Here is a 16,378-nt window from a genome sequence, read left to right on the forward strand (position 1 = left end):
TGTGTTGGTGTGTCGTGGTAGGATGAGAAAGACGAATTTTAATTCGAATCCTGAAAATGAAAAGCATGCATAAGCGGGCTGTAAAGCTTAAAATGTTTGGCGTTTCCACTTGAATTTTTAGATTCAACTAGGTATTAACCCCCGGTTGTTCCTAAGTATATACAATTATTTTTAAAAACTTGTGTAACACTTAAGATGCGTAAATGAGCGCAATTAAACAATCACTGCGGATTTTGTTCAACAAATTATGCACCGCGATGTAGCTCTTCCACATGTTGAGGGTACAAGTATTGCTCAGTGTTAAATATTGAGAGTTTCTAATAAAAACGCAGTGCGTCGCTGTTCACCACACAGGGCTTTCAAATGCGTATCACTCCCACCGCTTCAGTATGTAAAGTCAGTCAGCTGGTATCTTCCCGTTAGATTTCAGTTTTGTAAAGCATTTACTTGTACTTGTTTTGGACTTGTTTGCGTCTGCTGAAATACTCCATCTTGCAACATCGAAAGGATTTGCATGAGCGTATCAGCTCTGGATAAAGGAACAGGACCATAGGACAGGCATTCACCAAACCTGTGGCAAAACGAGGATGAAATACAAAGGGAGTTCTGAATCATGGCAGGTATATTGTTTCTGCTTCCTCATTGTCATCTTTGGCGAGTGTTTAGGCGATATTCATTACTCTGTTCCAGAGGAAATGAAACGCGGGTCTGTTATCGGAAGACTTACACAAGATCTGGGGCTGGATATTAAACAGCTATCAGCCCGCAGAGCAAGAATACACTTACAAAAGAACAGGCGGCATTGTGATATCAAAATGGAAACCGGTGAACTGATTGTAAATGAACGAATAGACAGGGAAGAGCTTTGCGGCCAAAAGCCATCTTGTGCTTTACATTTTGAACTTTTACTTGAAGCGCCTTTGGAATTACATCGTATTATTGTGGAAATTCAGGATATCAATGACAACGCACCGGCATTTCCCAATGATTTCATGAAGCTGGAAATAGGAGAATCAGCAGATAGAGGAGCTCGCTTCTCAGTTGATGAGGCCCACGACCCGGACATAGGAATCAATTCGGTGAACAGCTACGCGCTGGCCGCAAATGACCATTTTGTGTTGGCTGTACACAAGGGCGCTGACGGGGGTAAATACTGCGAGATAGTATTAGAAAACGAACTAGACCGCGAAAAGCAGGCAGAGCTTTCCTTAATCCTGACTGCATACGATGGGGGCACACCACAGCGCTCTGGTACTGCAGTTATCCAAGTCACCGTGCTGGACGCCAATGACAATGCCCCCGTGTTTACACAGGCCGTCTATAAAGTCAGTCTGGATGAAAACGCTCCCTTGGATACAGTTGTAGTCCAGGTAACTGCGAACGATGAAGATGAAGGAGCAAATGGGGAAGTAACATATGAAATTAGCCACATTTCTGGCAAAGATAAAACTTTGTTTAGAATAGATCCGGTTAGCGGTGAAATTAAAGTGAAAGGACCTTTAGATTTTGAGGAATCTTCCTTTTATGAAATCCGTATCAAAGCCAAAGACGGAGCCGGACAGGGAGCTCATTGTAAGGTTCTTGTGGAAATCTCAGATGTAAATGACAACGCTCCAATTATTTTTATTAGTTCATTGAACACACCTATCGCTGAAAACTCGCCACCCGGTACAGAGGTTGCGATCATAAACATTGAAGACAAGGATGCAGATACCAATAACAAAGTCGTGTGCTCCATTGAACAAGATGTTCCTTTCAAGTTAATACCTTCTGTTAAAAATTTCTATTCCTTGGTGACTGAAGGGGAACTGGATCGTGAAGTAGTTTCAGAATACAACTTCACAATTATCGTTACAGACGAGGGCTCGCCGCCTCTTTCTGATTCCAAAGCCTTACAGATCTCAATTTCGGATGTGAATGACAATCCACCAGTATTTGATCAGGCATCGTACAGTGCTTTTGTCAGTGAAAATAACTCTCCTGGCTCGTCCATTTGTGCTGTAAGGGCAAGAGACAGTGACTGGAAACAGAACGGCAGTGTTTCCTATTTTCTGTTTCCCAGTGAAGTCGGTGGCCTGCCGACTTCCTCCCTAGTGTCCATTAACCGAGACACTGGGGTGATACATGCGCTCAGATCGTTTGATTATGAACAGTTCAGAGAGTTCAAATTGCAGGTTATAGCCAAAGACAACGGCTCTCCACAGCTCAGTAACAACGTTACTGTGAGTATATTTATATCAGATCAGAATGATAATTCTCCACAGATATTGTATCCTGTTCAATCAGGAAAAACGTTTATTACGGAGATGGTTCCCAGATTTGCTCACGCGAGGTCCCTGGTTTCCAAAGTAATAGCGGTGGACGCCGACTGTGGACAAAACGCGTGGCTGTCATATCAGATATTGAAGTCGACTGATCCGGGACTTTTCACTATTGGTCTCCACAATGGAGAAATCAGGACACAGCGGGACATTTCTGAATCAGATGCCATGAAGCAAAACCTTGTTATCTTGGTGAAGGACAATGGAAAACCATCTCTTTCTTCGACATGTGTTGTGAATTTGCTTATTTCTGATAATATATTGGATTACACTTCAGAAATGAAAGGTCACAGTACAGAATCCGAGAATGTTTCGAACATGACCGCGTATTTGGTTATCGCATTGGCTGTCGTTTCTTTCCTTTTCCTTATCTTTATAATAAGTATTCTGGCACTCAGGTTTTGCCGGGGAGAAAAGCCCAGGATGTTTCTTGACAGTGCAGTCGCCATTCCCGGTGCGTTTTTCCCACCCAACTATGCGGAAGTCGAGGGTTCTGAAACTCTGCGTCATTCTTATATCTATGACGCTTTCTTAACAACGGGCTCTGCCACGAGCGACTTCAAGTTCGCCAGATCTTACAATGAGAACACTTTGCCCGTTGACCAGATTAATCAACAAACAAGCAAAGACCGAGAAGAGAATATGGTGAAGGAAACAGATGAATCGTGTCAGGTATTTATCATGATTTTTAAAAGTATCCTAGACATTTGGCTATTTTGTCATTTTATGTTTATATGTTTAAAGTTGAAGTTATTTTTCGTTTTCATCACTTTGATGGATTTAATATCCTTTTATTCCATTACAGGTAAGAAGGAGAACGTATTTATCCGATGTTGTGGTGTTTCCATTTATTTCTTCGTCGTGTCTGAGAAGTTGTCTTGAATCCTGTTCGTGCATTTGCGAATACAAGATCGCAAAGACGTTGTCATTTTAACCCCTTATTGGAAAGTGTTTTGAGGGTTTTCAGTATTCAAGATAAACATTGATTTAGTGTATGGATTTCACCTGTCTTAAAAACGACCTCACTTTGTATTGACAGTTTCGCGTTTTAGGGACGTTTTGCATCTCCTATTTAAGGGTTTGTGCCATAAACACGAATGAGACGTTTATGCTATGAAACATGCAAGGAAGTTAAACACTTAAATTGCCATTAGGTTATAGGGATAAGAAGTAGTAGAACTGTATTAAAAACAATTTAATAGGTTTTGGTAGATACATTTAAAAAATATATCCATATAGAATTTAAAATAAATCCAAAATGATGCTATTGTGAAAATATATAATACGACAATGGTTAATGGTTACATAATTTAGCTGTATGACTGATTTTGTTTCTTCAGTTTAAATGATAAATGATTCCATTCATATGAGCTATATATAATCTTTATATCTCATATATTATATTTATTTTTGCTATATATAGAGAGAATTTGAAGTAGTGTTCGTGTGTTATTACAAAATGAAAATAGTGGAATTTTAATTCCACATCTGAAAATGAAAGGAATATATTACAGGCCTCCACAGGTTAAACGCTGGATGTGTCACTCGTTCATTTTTCGTTTCAGCCTGGCATTACCCTTAGAATATTTCTAAGAACTTTAAGTTAAAAAAAAAAACTGTGGTAGCACTTACATTAGGAAAAAATAAATAATGGTAGAGTAAAACAATCACGAGTCATTGAGGATATTGCTCGACGAACGCACTGCGCTGTAGCTCATCCACATGTGAGGGTACAGTAATTGCTCAGAATTAAGTATTGAGAGTTTTCTAATAAAAACGCAGTGTGTCGCTGTTCACCACACAGGGCTTTAAGATGAGTATCACTCCCACCGTTTCAGTGCGTAAAATCAGTCAGCTGGTGGCTTCCCGTTAGATTTCAGTTTTGTAAAGCATTTACTTGTTTTGGGCTTGTTTGCGTCTGGTGAAATACTCCATCTTGCAACATCGAAAGGATTTGCTCGAGAATATCAGCTCTGGAGAAACGAACGGGGCTGTAGGACATTCATTTGTCCAACTTGTCACACAACGAGGATGAAATACAAAGGGAGTTCTGATTCATGGCAGGTACATTGTTTCTGCTTCTTCATTGTAATGTTTGGCGAATGTTTAGGCGATATTCATTACTCAGTTCCAGAGGAAATGAAACGCGGGTCTGTTATCGGGAGACTTACGCAAGATCTGGGGCTGGATATTAAACAGCTGTCAGCCCGCAGAGCAAGAATACACTTACAGGACAGCACACGGTATTGCGATATCAAAATGGAAACCGGTGAACTGATTGTGAATGAACGAATAGACAGGGAAGAGCTTTGCGGGCAAAGGCCATCTTGTGCTTTAAATTTTGAACTTTTACTTGAAACGCCTTTGGAATTACATCGTATTATTGTGGAAATTCAGGATATCAATGACAACGCACCGGCATTTCCCAATGATTTTATGAAACTAGAAATAAGAGAATCAGCAGATAGAGGAGCTCGCTTCTCAGTCGATGAGGCCCACGACCCCGATATAGGAATCAATTCATTGAAGAGTTACGCGCTGGCCGCAAATGACCATTTTGTTCTGGCTGTACACACGAGCGCGGACAGGGGTAAATACTGTGAGATAGTATTAGAAAATGAACTGGACCGTGAAAAGCAGGCAGAGCTTTCCTTAACCCTGACTGCGTACGATGGGGGCACACCACAGCGCTCTGGTACTGCAGTTATCCAAGTCATCGTGCTGGACGCCAATGACAATGTGCCCGTGTTTACACAGGCCGTCTATAAAGTCAGTCTGGATGAAAACGCTCCCTTGGATACAGTTGTAGTCCAAGTAACTGCAAACGATGAAGACGAGGGAGCAAATGGGGAAGTAACATATGAAATTAGCCACATTTCAGGCAAAGACAAAACTTTGTTTGGTATAGATCCGATTAGCGGTGAAATTAAGGTGAAAGGACCTTTAGATTTTGAGGAATCTTCCTTTTTTGAAATCCGTATCAAAGCCAAAGACGGAGCTGGGCAGGCAGCTCATTGCAAAGTTCTCGTGGAAGTTGGAGATGTAAACGATAATGCTCCAAAAATGTTTATCAATTCTTTGAACACACCTATTGCTGAAAACTCGCCACCCGGTACAGAGGTTGCCATCATAAACATTCAAGACAAAGACTCTGATATCAACAATAAAGTCGTGTGCTCCATTCAACAAGACGTTCCTTTCAAGTTAATACCTTCTGTTAAAAATTTTTACTCCTTGGTGACTGAAGGGGAACTGGATCGTGAAGTAGTTTCAGAATACAACTTCACAATTATCGTTACAGACGAGGGCTCGCCGCCTCTTTCTGATTCCAAAGCCTTACAGATCTCAATTTCAGATGTGAATGACAATCCACCAGTATTTGATCAGGCATCGTACAGTGCTTTTGTCAGTGAGAATAACACTCCTGGCTCGTCCATTTGTGCTGTAAGGGCAAGAGACAGTGACTGGAAACAGAACGGCAGTGTTTCCTATTTTCTATTTCCCAGTGAAGTCAGTGGCCTGCCGACTTCCTCCCTAGTGTCCATTAACCGAGACACTGGGGTGATACATGCGCTCAGATCATTTGATTATGAGCAGTTCAGAGAGTTCAAATTGCAGGTTATAGCCAAAGACAACGGCTCTCCACAGCTCAGTAACAACGTTACTGTGAGTATATTTATATCAGATCAGAATGATAATTCTCCACAGATTTTGTATCCTGTTCAATCAGGAAAAACTTTTATTACGGAGATGGTTCCCAGATTTGCTCACGCGAGGTCTCTGGTTTCCAAAGTAATAGCCGTGGACGCCGACTCTGGACAAAACGCGTGGCTCTCATATCAGATATTGAAGTCGACTGATCCGGGACTTTTCACTATTGGTCTCCACAATGGAGAAATCAGGACACTGCGGGACATTTCTGATTCTGATGCCATGAAGCAAAACCTTGTTATCTTGGTGAAGGACAATGGAAAACCTTCTCTTTCTTCGACGTGTGCTGTGAATTTACTTATTTCTGATAATATATTGGATTACACTTCAGAAATAAAAGGTCACAGTACAGAATCCGAGAATGTTTCGAACATGACCGCATATTTGGTTATCGCATTGGCTGCAGTTTCTTTCCTTTTCCTTTTCTTTATAATAAGTATACTGGCAGTCAGGTTTTGCCGCGGAGGAAAGCCCAGGATGTTTCTTGACAGTGCAGTCGCCATTCCCGGTGCGTTTTTCCCACCCAACTATGCGGAAGTCGAGGGTTCTGGAACTCTGCGTCATTCTTACAACTATGACGCCTTCTTAACAACGGGCTCTGCCACGAGCGACTTCAAGTTCGTGAAGTCTTACAATGAGCACACTTTACCAGTTGACAAGCCAAGCAGAATTACAGAAGACTCACCGATGGACCCGGAAGGTAGAACTGGATGCGAATCAAATGAATCAGTCGAGGTAAGCACGTATTCTTTATATATTTTGCGGCTACCGTGTACATATTTAGCCATGTGTTTTTCACGAAGGGTAACTGCAGAAAGTTGTTTTTATGTTATAACGTTGTCTATTTACATTTGTGCCATTGGAAGTCTTAAATGCGGTTTACCTGCCTTTCCAGTGTTTCTGATTATTTTCGATCTTCAGATTTGTTATTATGTTTAATATTATTTCATAGGAAAACGCTGAAAATCCACCATTTTCGCGTCGATTGATCTTGAGATTGTTTATTTCTGTATTTTACCATTTTCTCTCAATACTTAATTTTCTGTGCACACTTTTTGTGTTTTGAAGACAGTCTCTCATCACAGTGGCAACTTTAGCGGCTAGTTATTTTATTTGTGTCTCTCAAAGAATAAGATGAAAATTTTGGAAATAAACGTAATCCGCAGAGTCTTGAAACAGTTAAAATGTAACAGATTAAAGTATTAATTTTAGAAAATATAATTAGGTGTATAAAAGACACGAAATGAAATATATTTTAAAACTCGCACTGTGCATTCGGAATAGATATAAGATGGATATACATGTATATGCATATGCATGTACATACGAAAACACATCATATTTTTTATATGTAGTACAACTGTTTTCAACCTTTTCAAATGAGGCATGGTTCTATATAGCAACCCAAGGCATACATTATAAATTATAAGAAGAGATTAAATCCACACAGAGCAAAAGAAAGAGAAAACAAAGCCGTTGAACAACTGTAATGTTGAGTTTTGCGTCAACCTTTCAACTAATTAGGCTCTGCTAGCTTCTTTGTAGTCCGCACTCTGACGTTGTTACCCATTTGAACCAATTCTGTGACATATTTCAGTTCCGTTCTCCAGTTATGCATGTTATGAAACTCTACTGCTACAGTACATGCATCTCTTACATGAGTGCCAAGCATTGCACATCGGCAAATTGTGATACTTTTTCTCTTAAAACACGATGTGTCGCTGTTCACCAGCTGGACATTTCAACTTACTAATACTCCCACTGTTCCCTTTATTCAAAGCTGTGTTTTAGTAGCTGCTCCTCTTATTCTAGTTTGAGAAGCGCTGAGATTGCTTTCTTCTTTGTGTCATCTGAAGTAAGGTCGTTATCCTTCTAAATATCAGGTAATTGCGCATGAAATCCAGTTGTGACGGATACAAAGATAACATTTGACAGGAATTTATCCAGTCGGCCTAGAAAACGGAATGGCAAAACAAGGGATCTCCGTATTATGGCAGGTACGCTGTTTCTCCTTCCTTGTTGTTATGGCTCACTTCAGTACGGGAGATGTTAGTTACTCTGTTCCAGAGGAAATGAAACGCGGTGCCGTGATTGGAAGACTTGCACAGGATCTGGGTCTCGATCTTAAACAACTATCTGCTCGGAAAGCTCGCTTAGATTTTCAACGGAGTAGACAGTATTGTGATATCAGAATGGAAACGGGTGAATTAATCGTGAATGAAAGGATAGATAGGGAAGAGATGTGCGGTCAAAGGCCTTCGTGTGCTCTGAATTTTGAATTATTTCTCGAATATCCCTTGGAATTACATCGTGTTGTGGTGGAAATTCAAGATATCAATGACAACGCACCGGCATTTCCCAATGATTTTATGAAGCTGGAAATAGGAGAATCAGCAGTCAGAGGAGCTCGCTTCTCAGTCGATGAGGCCCACGACTCAGATATAGGAATCAATTCGGTGAAAAGCTACGCGCTGGCCGCAAATGAACATTTTGTTCTGGCTGTACACACGAGCGCGGACAGGGGTAAATACTGCGAGATAGTATTAGAAAATGAACTGGACCGCGAAAAGCAGGCAGAGCTTTCCTTAACCCTGACTGCATACGATGGAGGCACACCACAGCGCTCTGGTACTGCAGTTATCCAAGTCACCGTGCTGGACGCCAATGACAATGTGCCCGTGTTTACACAGGCCGTCTATAAAGTCAGTCTGGATGAAAACGCTCCCTTGGATACAGTTGTAATCCAAGTAACTGCGAACGATGAAGACGAGGGCGCAAACGGGGAAGTAACATATGAAATTAGCCACATTTCAGACAAAGATAAAACTGTGTTTGGAATAGATCCGATTAGCGGTGAAATTAAGGTGAAAGGACCTTTAGATTTTGAGGAATCTTCCTTTTTTGAAATCCGTATCAAAGCCAAAGACGGAGCCGGACAGGCAGCTCATTGCAAAGTTCTCGTGGAAGTTGGCGATGTGAACGACAACGCTCCAGTAATAATGATTAAATCTCTGAACACACCTATTGCTGAAAACTCTCCACCTGGTACAGAGGTAGCCATCATAAACATTCAAGACAAGGACTCTGGGAGCAACAGCAAGACTCAATGTTCCATTCAGCAGAACGTCCCTTTTAAGTTAAAGCCTTCAGTTAAAAATTATTTCTCCTTGTTAACTGATGAGCATCTGGACCGAGAGGCCGTTTCAGAATACAACATCACAATTGTTGTCACTGACGAGGGTTCACCCCCCCTTTCAGCTTCTCAAACCCTACAAATAACAATTTCCGATGTGAATGACAATCCTCCGGAATTTGATCGGCGATCATACAGCGCCTTTGTTACTGAAAATAACACTCCTGGTTCTTCAATTTGTTCTGTTATGGCAAAAGACAGCGACTGGAAACAAAACGGGACTGTCTCGTATTTTTTGATACCCGGCGAGCTGAATGGACTGCCGATATCCTCGTTTGTATCTATTAACCGAGACACTGGGGTGATACACGCTGTCAGATCATTTGATTATGAACAGTTCAGAGACTTCAATGTACAAGTTGAAGCCAAAGATAATGGTTCACCGCAGCTCAGCAGCAATGTATTTGTGACTGTTTTCATTTCAGATCAGAATGACAATTCTCCTCAGATTTTATATCCCAGTCTGTCAGGAAACTCTTTTATGACTGAAATGGTACCTAGATCTGCCCAAGCGAGATCCCTGGTTTCCAAAGTAATAGCAGTGGACGCCGACTCTGGACAAAACGCGTGGCTGTCATATCAGATAGTGAAATCGACTGACCCCGGACTTTTCAGCATTGGTCTCAACAATGGTGAAATTAGGACACAGCGGGATATCTCTGAGTCTGATCAAATAAAGCAGAACGTTGTTGTGTTGGTGAAGGACAATGGACAACCCCCTCATTCGTCCACGTGTGTTATGAATTTATTGATTTCTGATGACGTGTTAGACTTTAATTCAGAACTGAATAATCTCAATACCCACTCAGAGAAAATGTCAAACACAACTACGTATTTGATTATCGCTCTGGCTGCAGTTACATCCCTTTTTTTTATTTTCATTACAATTATTCTGGCGGTCAGATTTTGCCGGGGAGAGAAGCCCAGGATGTTTCTTGACAGTGCAGTCGCCATTCCCGGTGCGTTTTTCCCACCCAACTATGCGGAAGTCGAGGGTTCTGGAACTCTGCGTCATTCTTACAACTATGACGCTTTCTTAACAACAGGCTCTGCCACGAGCGACTTCAAATTCGCCAGGACTTACAATGAGAACACTTTACCGGTTGAGCAAACTTACAAAACAGGTGAAAAGATACCGAATGAACAGCAATGTAATTCTGGAAACCTATCAGAAGAATCGTCACAGGTATTTATCTTTCATTTTGTTTATTATGCACATTGATTTTTTAAATCGAGGAACAGTATTTAATAAAGTTACCCAGAGTTCTTTATGAATAAGCTGTTTACTGTAATAATCAGTTCAAAATGTATCGTATGTAATATTAAGTAAATTCAATGCGTCATTTAATGTTTTTATCGTCTGTACTTTTTGATTTGTAATTATTACTGGATTTCCTAATGCTTTTTCTTCTTATTTCTCATATTACTACAACTATTACTACCGTTAACAATACTTTATTTCATATATCGGACCTTTTTAGTTGTAAATTAATTTAGTCACATATTTTAGTGAAAATATACTGTTAGAGAACCTTAACACGTGTCTCTGTTTTGGTACTAAAGAAAGTAATATACAAGAAAGGGACAGCGAGCCTGTAATTTCAAATGAAAATAAGTTTGTTTTCAAATATTTACTAAATAGAACAATGAAAGCTGTACAGTACATAAGGTTCGGTGTTCTAGTAGGTGCAGACAGGAGTCAGAAATTATCGTATATTTCCAACAACAGAAGCTTTATTCATAGCTTAGTCATAATGTACTAGTTTTTTGCTGCCTAACTGCCAGTCTTCTGAAAGAGGAAGTCATTGCATTTGACAGTGTGCTGGAGATTGGGCTAAGAATCAGATTTCCTCAAAGTATATACAAGAACGGTGCTGCTTTCGCAAAGTATTATGATGGTTTTATTCTCATTTTGCGGTATTAGCTTTCTCCGTGGTTTTTTTTCTTTCTGTTGGGCGGCAGGGTTGCGTGGTAGTTTGGGTTGTGCCGCTTCACAGCTGGGTCCAGGCGTCTATTTCGGCCTGGAACGCCTTTTGTTTGTGTCTGCCGTTTCTCCCCGTGTCGGAGTTTGCTCATTTAGGAGTGGTCCGGTTTTCTCTCCCAGGCCAAAGACAGGGTGTTTTGGTTAACTGGCGTCTCTGGAATGCGGCCCGTTTGCACCGGTGTGACTGATGTACAGTATGTGTGCCCTGCGTCGGGCTAGCGTCCTGTTGAATGGCATCCCGCTTTCGTTCTGTATCTCCCACACTGGGATCAGGCGCACTGATACAATGTAAGCGTAAAGCAGTTACTGAAAAGAGTAGATGGAGGGTTAAGTGTGCTTTTTGTTTTGTTTTTAACAAAAAATGCCTAATTTCCTGTTTGAACACGAAAGGTATAGTCAAGCTTTGATGTTGCTGTCCTGTTCAGTAACTCGGCGTATTCCGTTAGGAAATACAAATACACGCCAAAGGGCGATAACCTGCAACCCTGTTAAGTCTTATAACAGAGATATACAGAGTATACCGATATACTGATTTTAATATGCTTCTATACTGAACCAGTCAAAGCTGTACAACAGGATATTGATTTACATTGTATTGTCTGTATTTTTATATGTTGGCATGTTTGGGAAATAAACAGGTATGGATGTTTCAAAACAATAAACAATATTTCATAGGAGGGTAATTCGTACATTGTTTTTACGAATGAAGCGTATTTTCAGAGGGGTAAAACCACATGCCCTGTTAAGTGTTTCCGCCAGCCGTGTGAAATATTATCTCCCGCGCTGTGTGTCATGTTAGAGTGGAGTTGAACAGCACAGATTGTCTGCTGTTTTCAAGTGCAACGCAACGTGTCGCTATTTAACAACAAGGGAGATAAAAATGAAAATCCTCCCACTTCTCCGTTCGTAAGCGCTCGGCCGGATAGTAATCATTTTAAGTCGGTGAGACGGCTGGGTTTATTCTCTTTCTTTGTGTTTGCTGGAAAAAAAGTATTCGCTCGAAAATAAAGGAGAACAATCCATGAATAAAATAGAAGGGCAGTTATAGAGAAGAGCAACAAACCTGGAGATGAAGATGAAAAACAAAAGGGACTTCCTACCACAGCAGGTATACGGTCTTGCCTTCTTTACTGTTATCATTCAGCTATGTTTAGGAGATATTAGCTACTCTGTTCTGGAGGAAATGAAGCGCGGATTCGTGATCGGAAAGCTTACAGAGGATCTGGGACTCAATGTTGAAGCTTTGAGAGCTCGGAGAGCCCGCATTGATTTTCAAGAGAGTAGACGGTATTGCGATATCAAACTGGAAACCGGCGAACTGATTGTGAATGAAAGGATAGACAGGGAGCAACTTTGCGGGCAAAGGCCTTCGTGTGCTCTGAATTTTGAGCTGTTTCTTGAAAATCCTTTCGAATTGCATCGTATAATACTGGAAATTCAAGACATTAACGATAACTCACCCGTTTTTCCCAGAGATGTTTTAAAACGGGAGATAAGCGAATCTGCATTCAGAGGAGCTCGCTTCTCGGTTGATGAGGCCCACGATTCAGATATAGGAATCAATTCGGTGAAGAGCTACGCGCTGGCCGCAAATGACCATTTTGTTCTGGCTGTACACACGAGCGCGGACAGGGGTAAATACTGTGAGATAGTTTTAGAAAACGAACTGGATCGTGAAAAGCAGGCAGAGGTTTCCTTAATCCTGACTGCATATGATGGAGGCACACCACAGCGATCTGGTACTGCAGTTATCCAAGTCACCGTGCTGGACGCCAATGACAATGTGCCCGTGTTTACACAGGCCGTCTATAAAGTCAGTCTGGATGAAAACGCTCCGTTGGATACAGTTGTAGTCCAGGTAACTGCAAACGATAAAGACGAGGGCCCATATGGTGAAGTAACATATGAATTTACTCACGTACCAGACAAAGCTAAAAATACCTTCACTATTGATAACATAACAGGAGAAATTAAAGTGACAGGACCTATAGATTTTGAAGAGGCCCCATTCTTTGAATTTCGCATTAGAGCAGAAGATGGAGCTGGACAGGCAGCACATTGCAAAGTGCTTGTTCACATTACTGACATAAATGACAACGCACCAGCAGTATTGATTAAATCTCTGAACACTCCTATTCCCGAGAACTCTCCATCCGGCACGGAAGTAGCTATCATAAATATACAAGACAAAGACTCTGGCACCAATAGTAAAGTTAGTTGCTCCATTCAGGAAAACGCACCATTCAGATTAAAACCCTCTATTAAAAATTATTACTCCTTGGTAACTGAAGGCATACTAGATCGTGAAGACGTTTCAGAATACAACATTACAATTACCGTTACAGACGAGGGTATCCCTCCACTTTCCTCTTCAAAAACCTTACAGTTACGTATTTCAGATACAAATGACAATGCGCCGATTTTTAGTCAACAATCGTACAGTACGTTTGTGACTGAAAATAACACTCCAGGAATATCCATATGTTCTATTATTGCAAGTGACCCCGACTGGCTACAGAATGGCACTGTTTCATACTCCTTGATGTCTGAAGACATAAATGGGGCGCCTGTAGCATCACTTTTATCTATTAATAGAGACAATGGTGTGATACACGCTGTCAAACCATTTGACTACGAGAAGCTGAGAAACTTCAAAGTACACGTTGTTGCCAAAGACAGTGGTTCTCCACAGCTAAGCAGCAATGTGACTGTGAGTGTTTTTGTAACGGATCAAAACGATAATTCTCCTCAGATATTGTACCCTGTTCAGTCGGGGAGCTCTTTCATGACTGAGGTTGTCCCCAAAGCAGCCCGCGCGGGCTCTCTGGTTTCCAAGGTGATCGCTGTCGATGCAGATTCTGGACAAAACGCGTGGCTGTCATATCAGATAGTGAAATCGACGGATCCGGGACTTTTCACTATTGGTCTCCACAATGGAGAAATCAGGGCAAAGCGAGATATTTCTGATTCTGACGCAATGAAGCAAAACCTCGTCATCCTGGTGAAGGACAATGGACAACCCTCTCATTCGACAACATGTTCTGTTTATTTATTAATTTCAGATAATTTGGCTGATGTGCCAGAACTGAAAGATATATCCACTCGGGAGAACAATACGCACTTGACAGTAATTTTGATTATTTCATTGGCTGCAGTTTCATTCTTTTTCCTCACTTTTATTGTAGTAATCATTGCAGTCAGATTTTGTCAAAGGGGAAAACGCAGGTTGTTGCTGGACGGTGCAGTTGCTATCCCCAGCGCATATTTCCCAACCAGCTATGCAGACGTTGTGGGGACGGGAACGCTGCGTCATTCATACAACTATGACGCTTTCTTAACAACCGGCTCCAGCACAAGCGACTTCAAGTTCGTCAGATCATACAATGAGAACACGTTGCCTGCAGATTGTAAAATAAATAAAAATGAATCCCCTGAGCTGGATGTGCAGAATGGAACTGAAGAGTCATTACAGGTAGTTATCCTTTTATTTTTTGTATTGTGTATTTACAGGTTATGTCTCCACTAATATGTTAAAATGTACTCTTTTATTATTCATTTTCGTAATGTGATACGTCAATAATTAAACGTATCGTTATAAATCGGCATGGAGCATTGATTCGCTGTATCACAAATTGCTCGTTTACATTTATTTTGTATGGAATTCAATAATTCTCCCTATTTGTGATTCCTTTTTTAAACGATCTTTTTTGTTTATGAGGAAACAAAAGGAATGAAACTTTTAAAGCTACGTTTTAAAGATATCTGAGATCTTTATTGCGATCGCTTCTCACCTTTGTCTGTGTACTGTTATGGATTTACAAGTCAGTTGTTTTGCAATCTTAAATCAGTTTTGTTCTGTGTTGTCAGAAATTTGTTGTAACTTACACTGTAGCTGGATCGTGCGTAAGGTCAATAAGGTAGGTTTGGCATTATGTACTGTGTGCATTATTATGCTTCGCTTACAGACTTCATTATCCGGGCGGCGACATAGAGTTTACTGTATAAAACGTACATGCATGCATGCGTCAAGGAACGATTGCGAAGCTACAGTAATGTAAAAAACAAACTAATTTAAGAAAATAACAATAAAAAAAGCACATACTGGAAGAGAAACTCGGGGGCAACGTAAACAAGATTGTAAGTGTACAGTATAGTGTACACGTACAACGTAAACAAGATTGTGTATAGTATCTAAGAACTGAGAGATAACGAGAGTTTGATCGCTTTGTGCGTACTGAACAGAAGGTGGGATTGCATATAATATGTAAAATGTTTACAGTTGAATTTCTTTTTGAAGTTAAAGAAATCAATTTAAATACATTCCATTTGAGTATTTCACTATTTAATAAGATATCCTTTGTTGCTGTTCACTCTGTGGGAGTTTGAACTATAAAGACAAGACTACAATATGCAAACGTAGAGGATATCTTTCTCCGGTCACTGGGATTGAATACATACAGTACATAATAAATAACCTCTTGTTTTTGACAAAAAGCTGTTTTTTTCTAATTGAGCTATTTTTTCAAGATTTGTACGAGATTATCGGAAATAAATATTGCGTGGAGCCTATTTCTTTTTTTGCACCTGAATTGCTGAATTTCGTTATTAATCGATTTGTGCATTTTAAGTTACGCTTTAATGTTCGCGATATTAAATAATTTGAATTATGAGTATACGAATAAGCAATGTGACCCTAAAACAGTCGATTAGTGTGCATGTGTGAGGCGCTTTAAATGTGCTTTACAATGTGAAACAAGCCGTTTTAAATTATTATTATTATTAATAATGTCCTAAGAAGTTTCGGAACTTATGAGACCTTATTATTTAATGCACCCGGTTGTTCTAAAACTTTAAAATCCTAAAAAGACACATCAGTTAGTGATAAATATAATGGCAGAATAATTTATTTCACATATAAGGACGCAATTCTCGATTATAACGCACTGTGTCACTATTTACCAAGCAGGCACCAGAACTCAAAAACTCCTAGTTACACCACACCAAAGCACAGGGCTCACATCACCATAGTTCCTCTAAGCTTCTTACCCGTTTTCCTTATTCGTTCTGTCATCGCGTAAAACTGAAGTCTGAAGACCGCAAAAGCGACGAATCGTGCCGAAAATCCGAAAAGGAATACAATAGAAAAAGGAGAGTCGACAAGGAGTAGGG

General features: G+C 40.4%; 2 protein-coding genes across 8 annotated transcripts in view; both read left to right on the forward strand.

The window, feature by feature from the left end:
- The window catches only part of LOC148650534 (protocadherin gamma-C5-like), a 216,054-nt gene that overhangs the window by 14,327 nt on the left and 185,349 nt on the right, over positions 1-16,378 (forward strand). Inside the window, exon 1 of one of the 7 annotated variants that reach the window (XM_088604448.1) lies at positions 419-2,993. The exons of 4 other annotated variants lie outside the window; for them this stretch is intronic. In XM_088604448.1, coding sequence (XP_088460574.1) covers positions 588-2,993 — 2,406 coding nt within the window. In that variant the 5' untranslated portion in view covers positions 419-587. Of the gene's footprint in view, positions 1-418; positions 2,994-4,201; positions 6,768-7,814; positions 10,412-16,378 lie in introns of those variants that run through there. 2 more of the 7 variants (XM_088604441.1, XM_088604440.1) reach the window with 2 other exon arrangements.
- Positions 12,122-16,376, forward strand: LOC148650535 (protocadherin beta-15-like). Its single transcript, XM_088604485.1, has 2 exons — positions 12,122-14,681; positions 16,296-16,376. The coding sequence occupies exons 1-2, from the start codon at positions 12,279-12,281 to the stop codon at positions 16,374-16,376; spliced, it is 2,484 nt and encodes an 827-aa protein (XP_088460611.1). The 5' UTR covers positions 12,122-12,278.

Source organism: Lepisosteus platostomus, chromosome 13 (genome assembly GCF_059453375.1).
Source record: "Lepisosteus platostomus isolate fLepPlt1 chromosome 13, fLepPlt1.hap1, whole genome shotgun sequence".
NCBI lineage: Eukaryota > Metazoa > Chordata > Actinopteri > Semionotiformes > Lepisosteidae > Lepisosteus > Lepisosteus platostomus.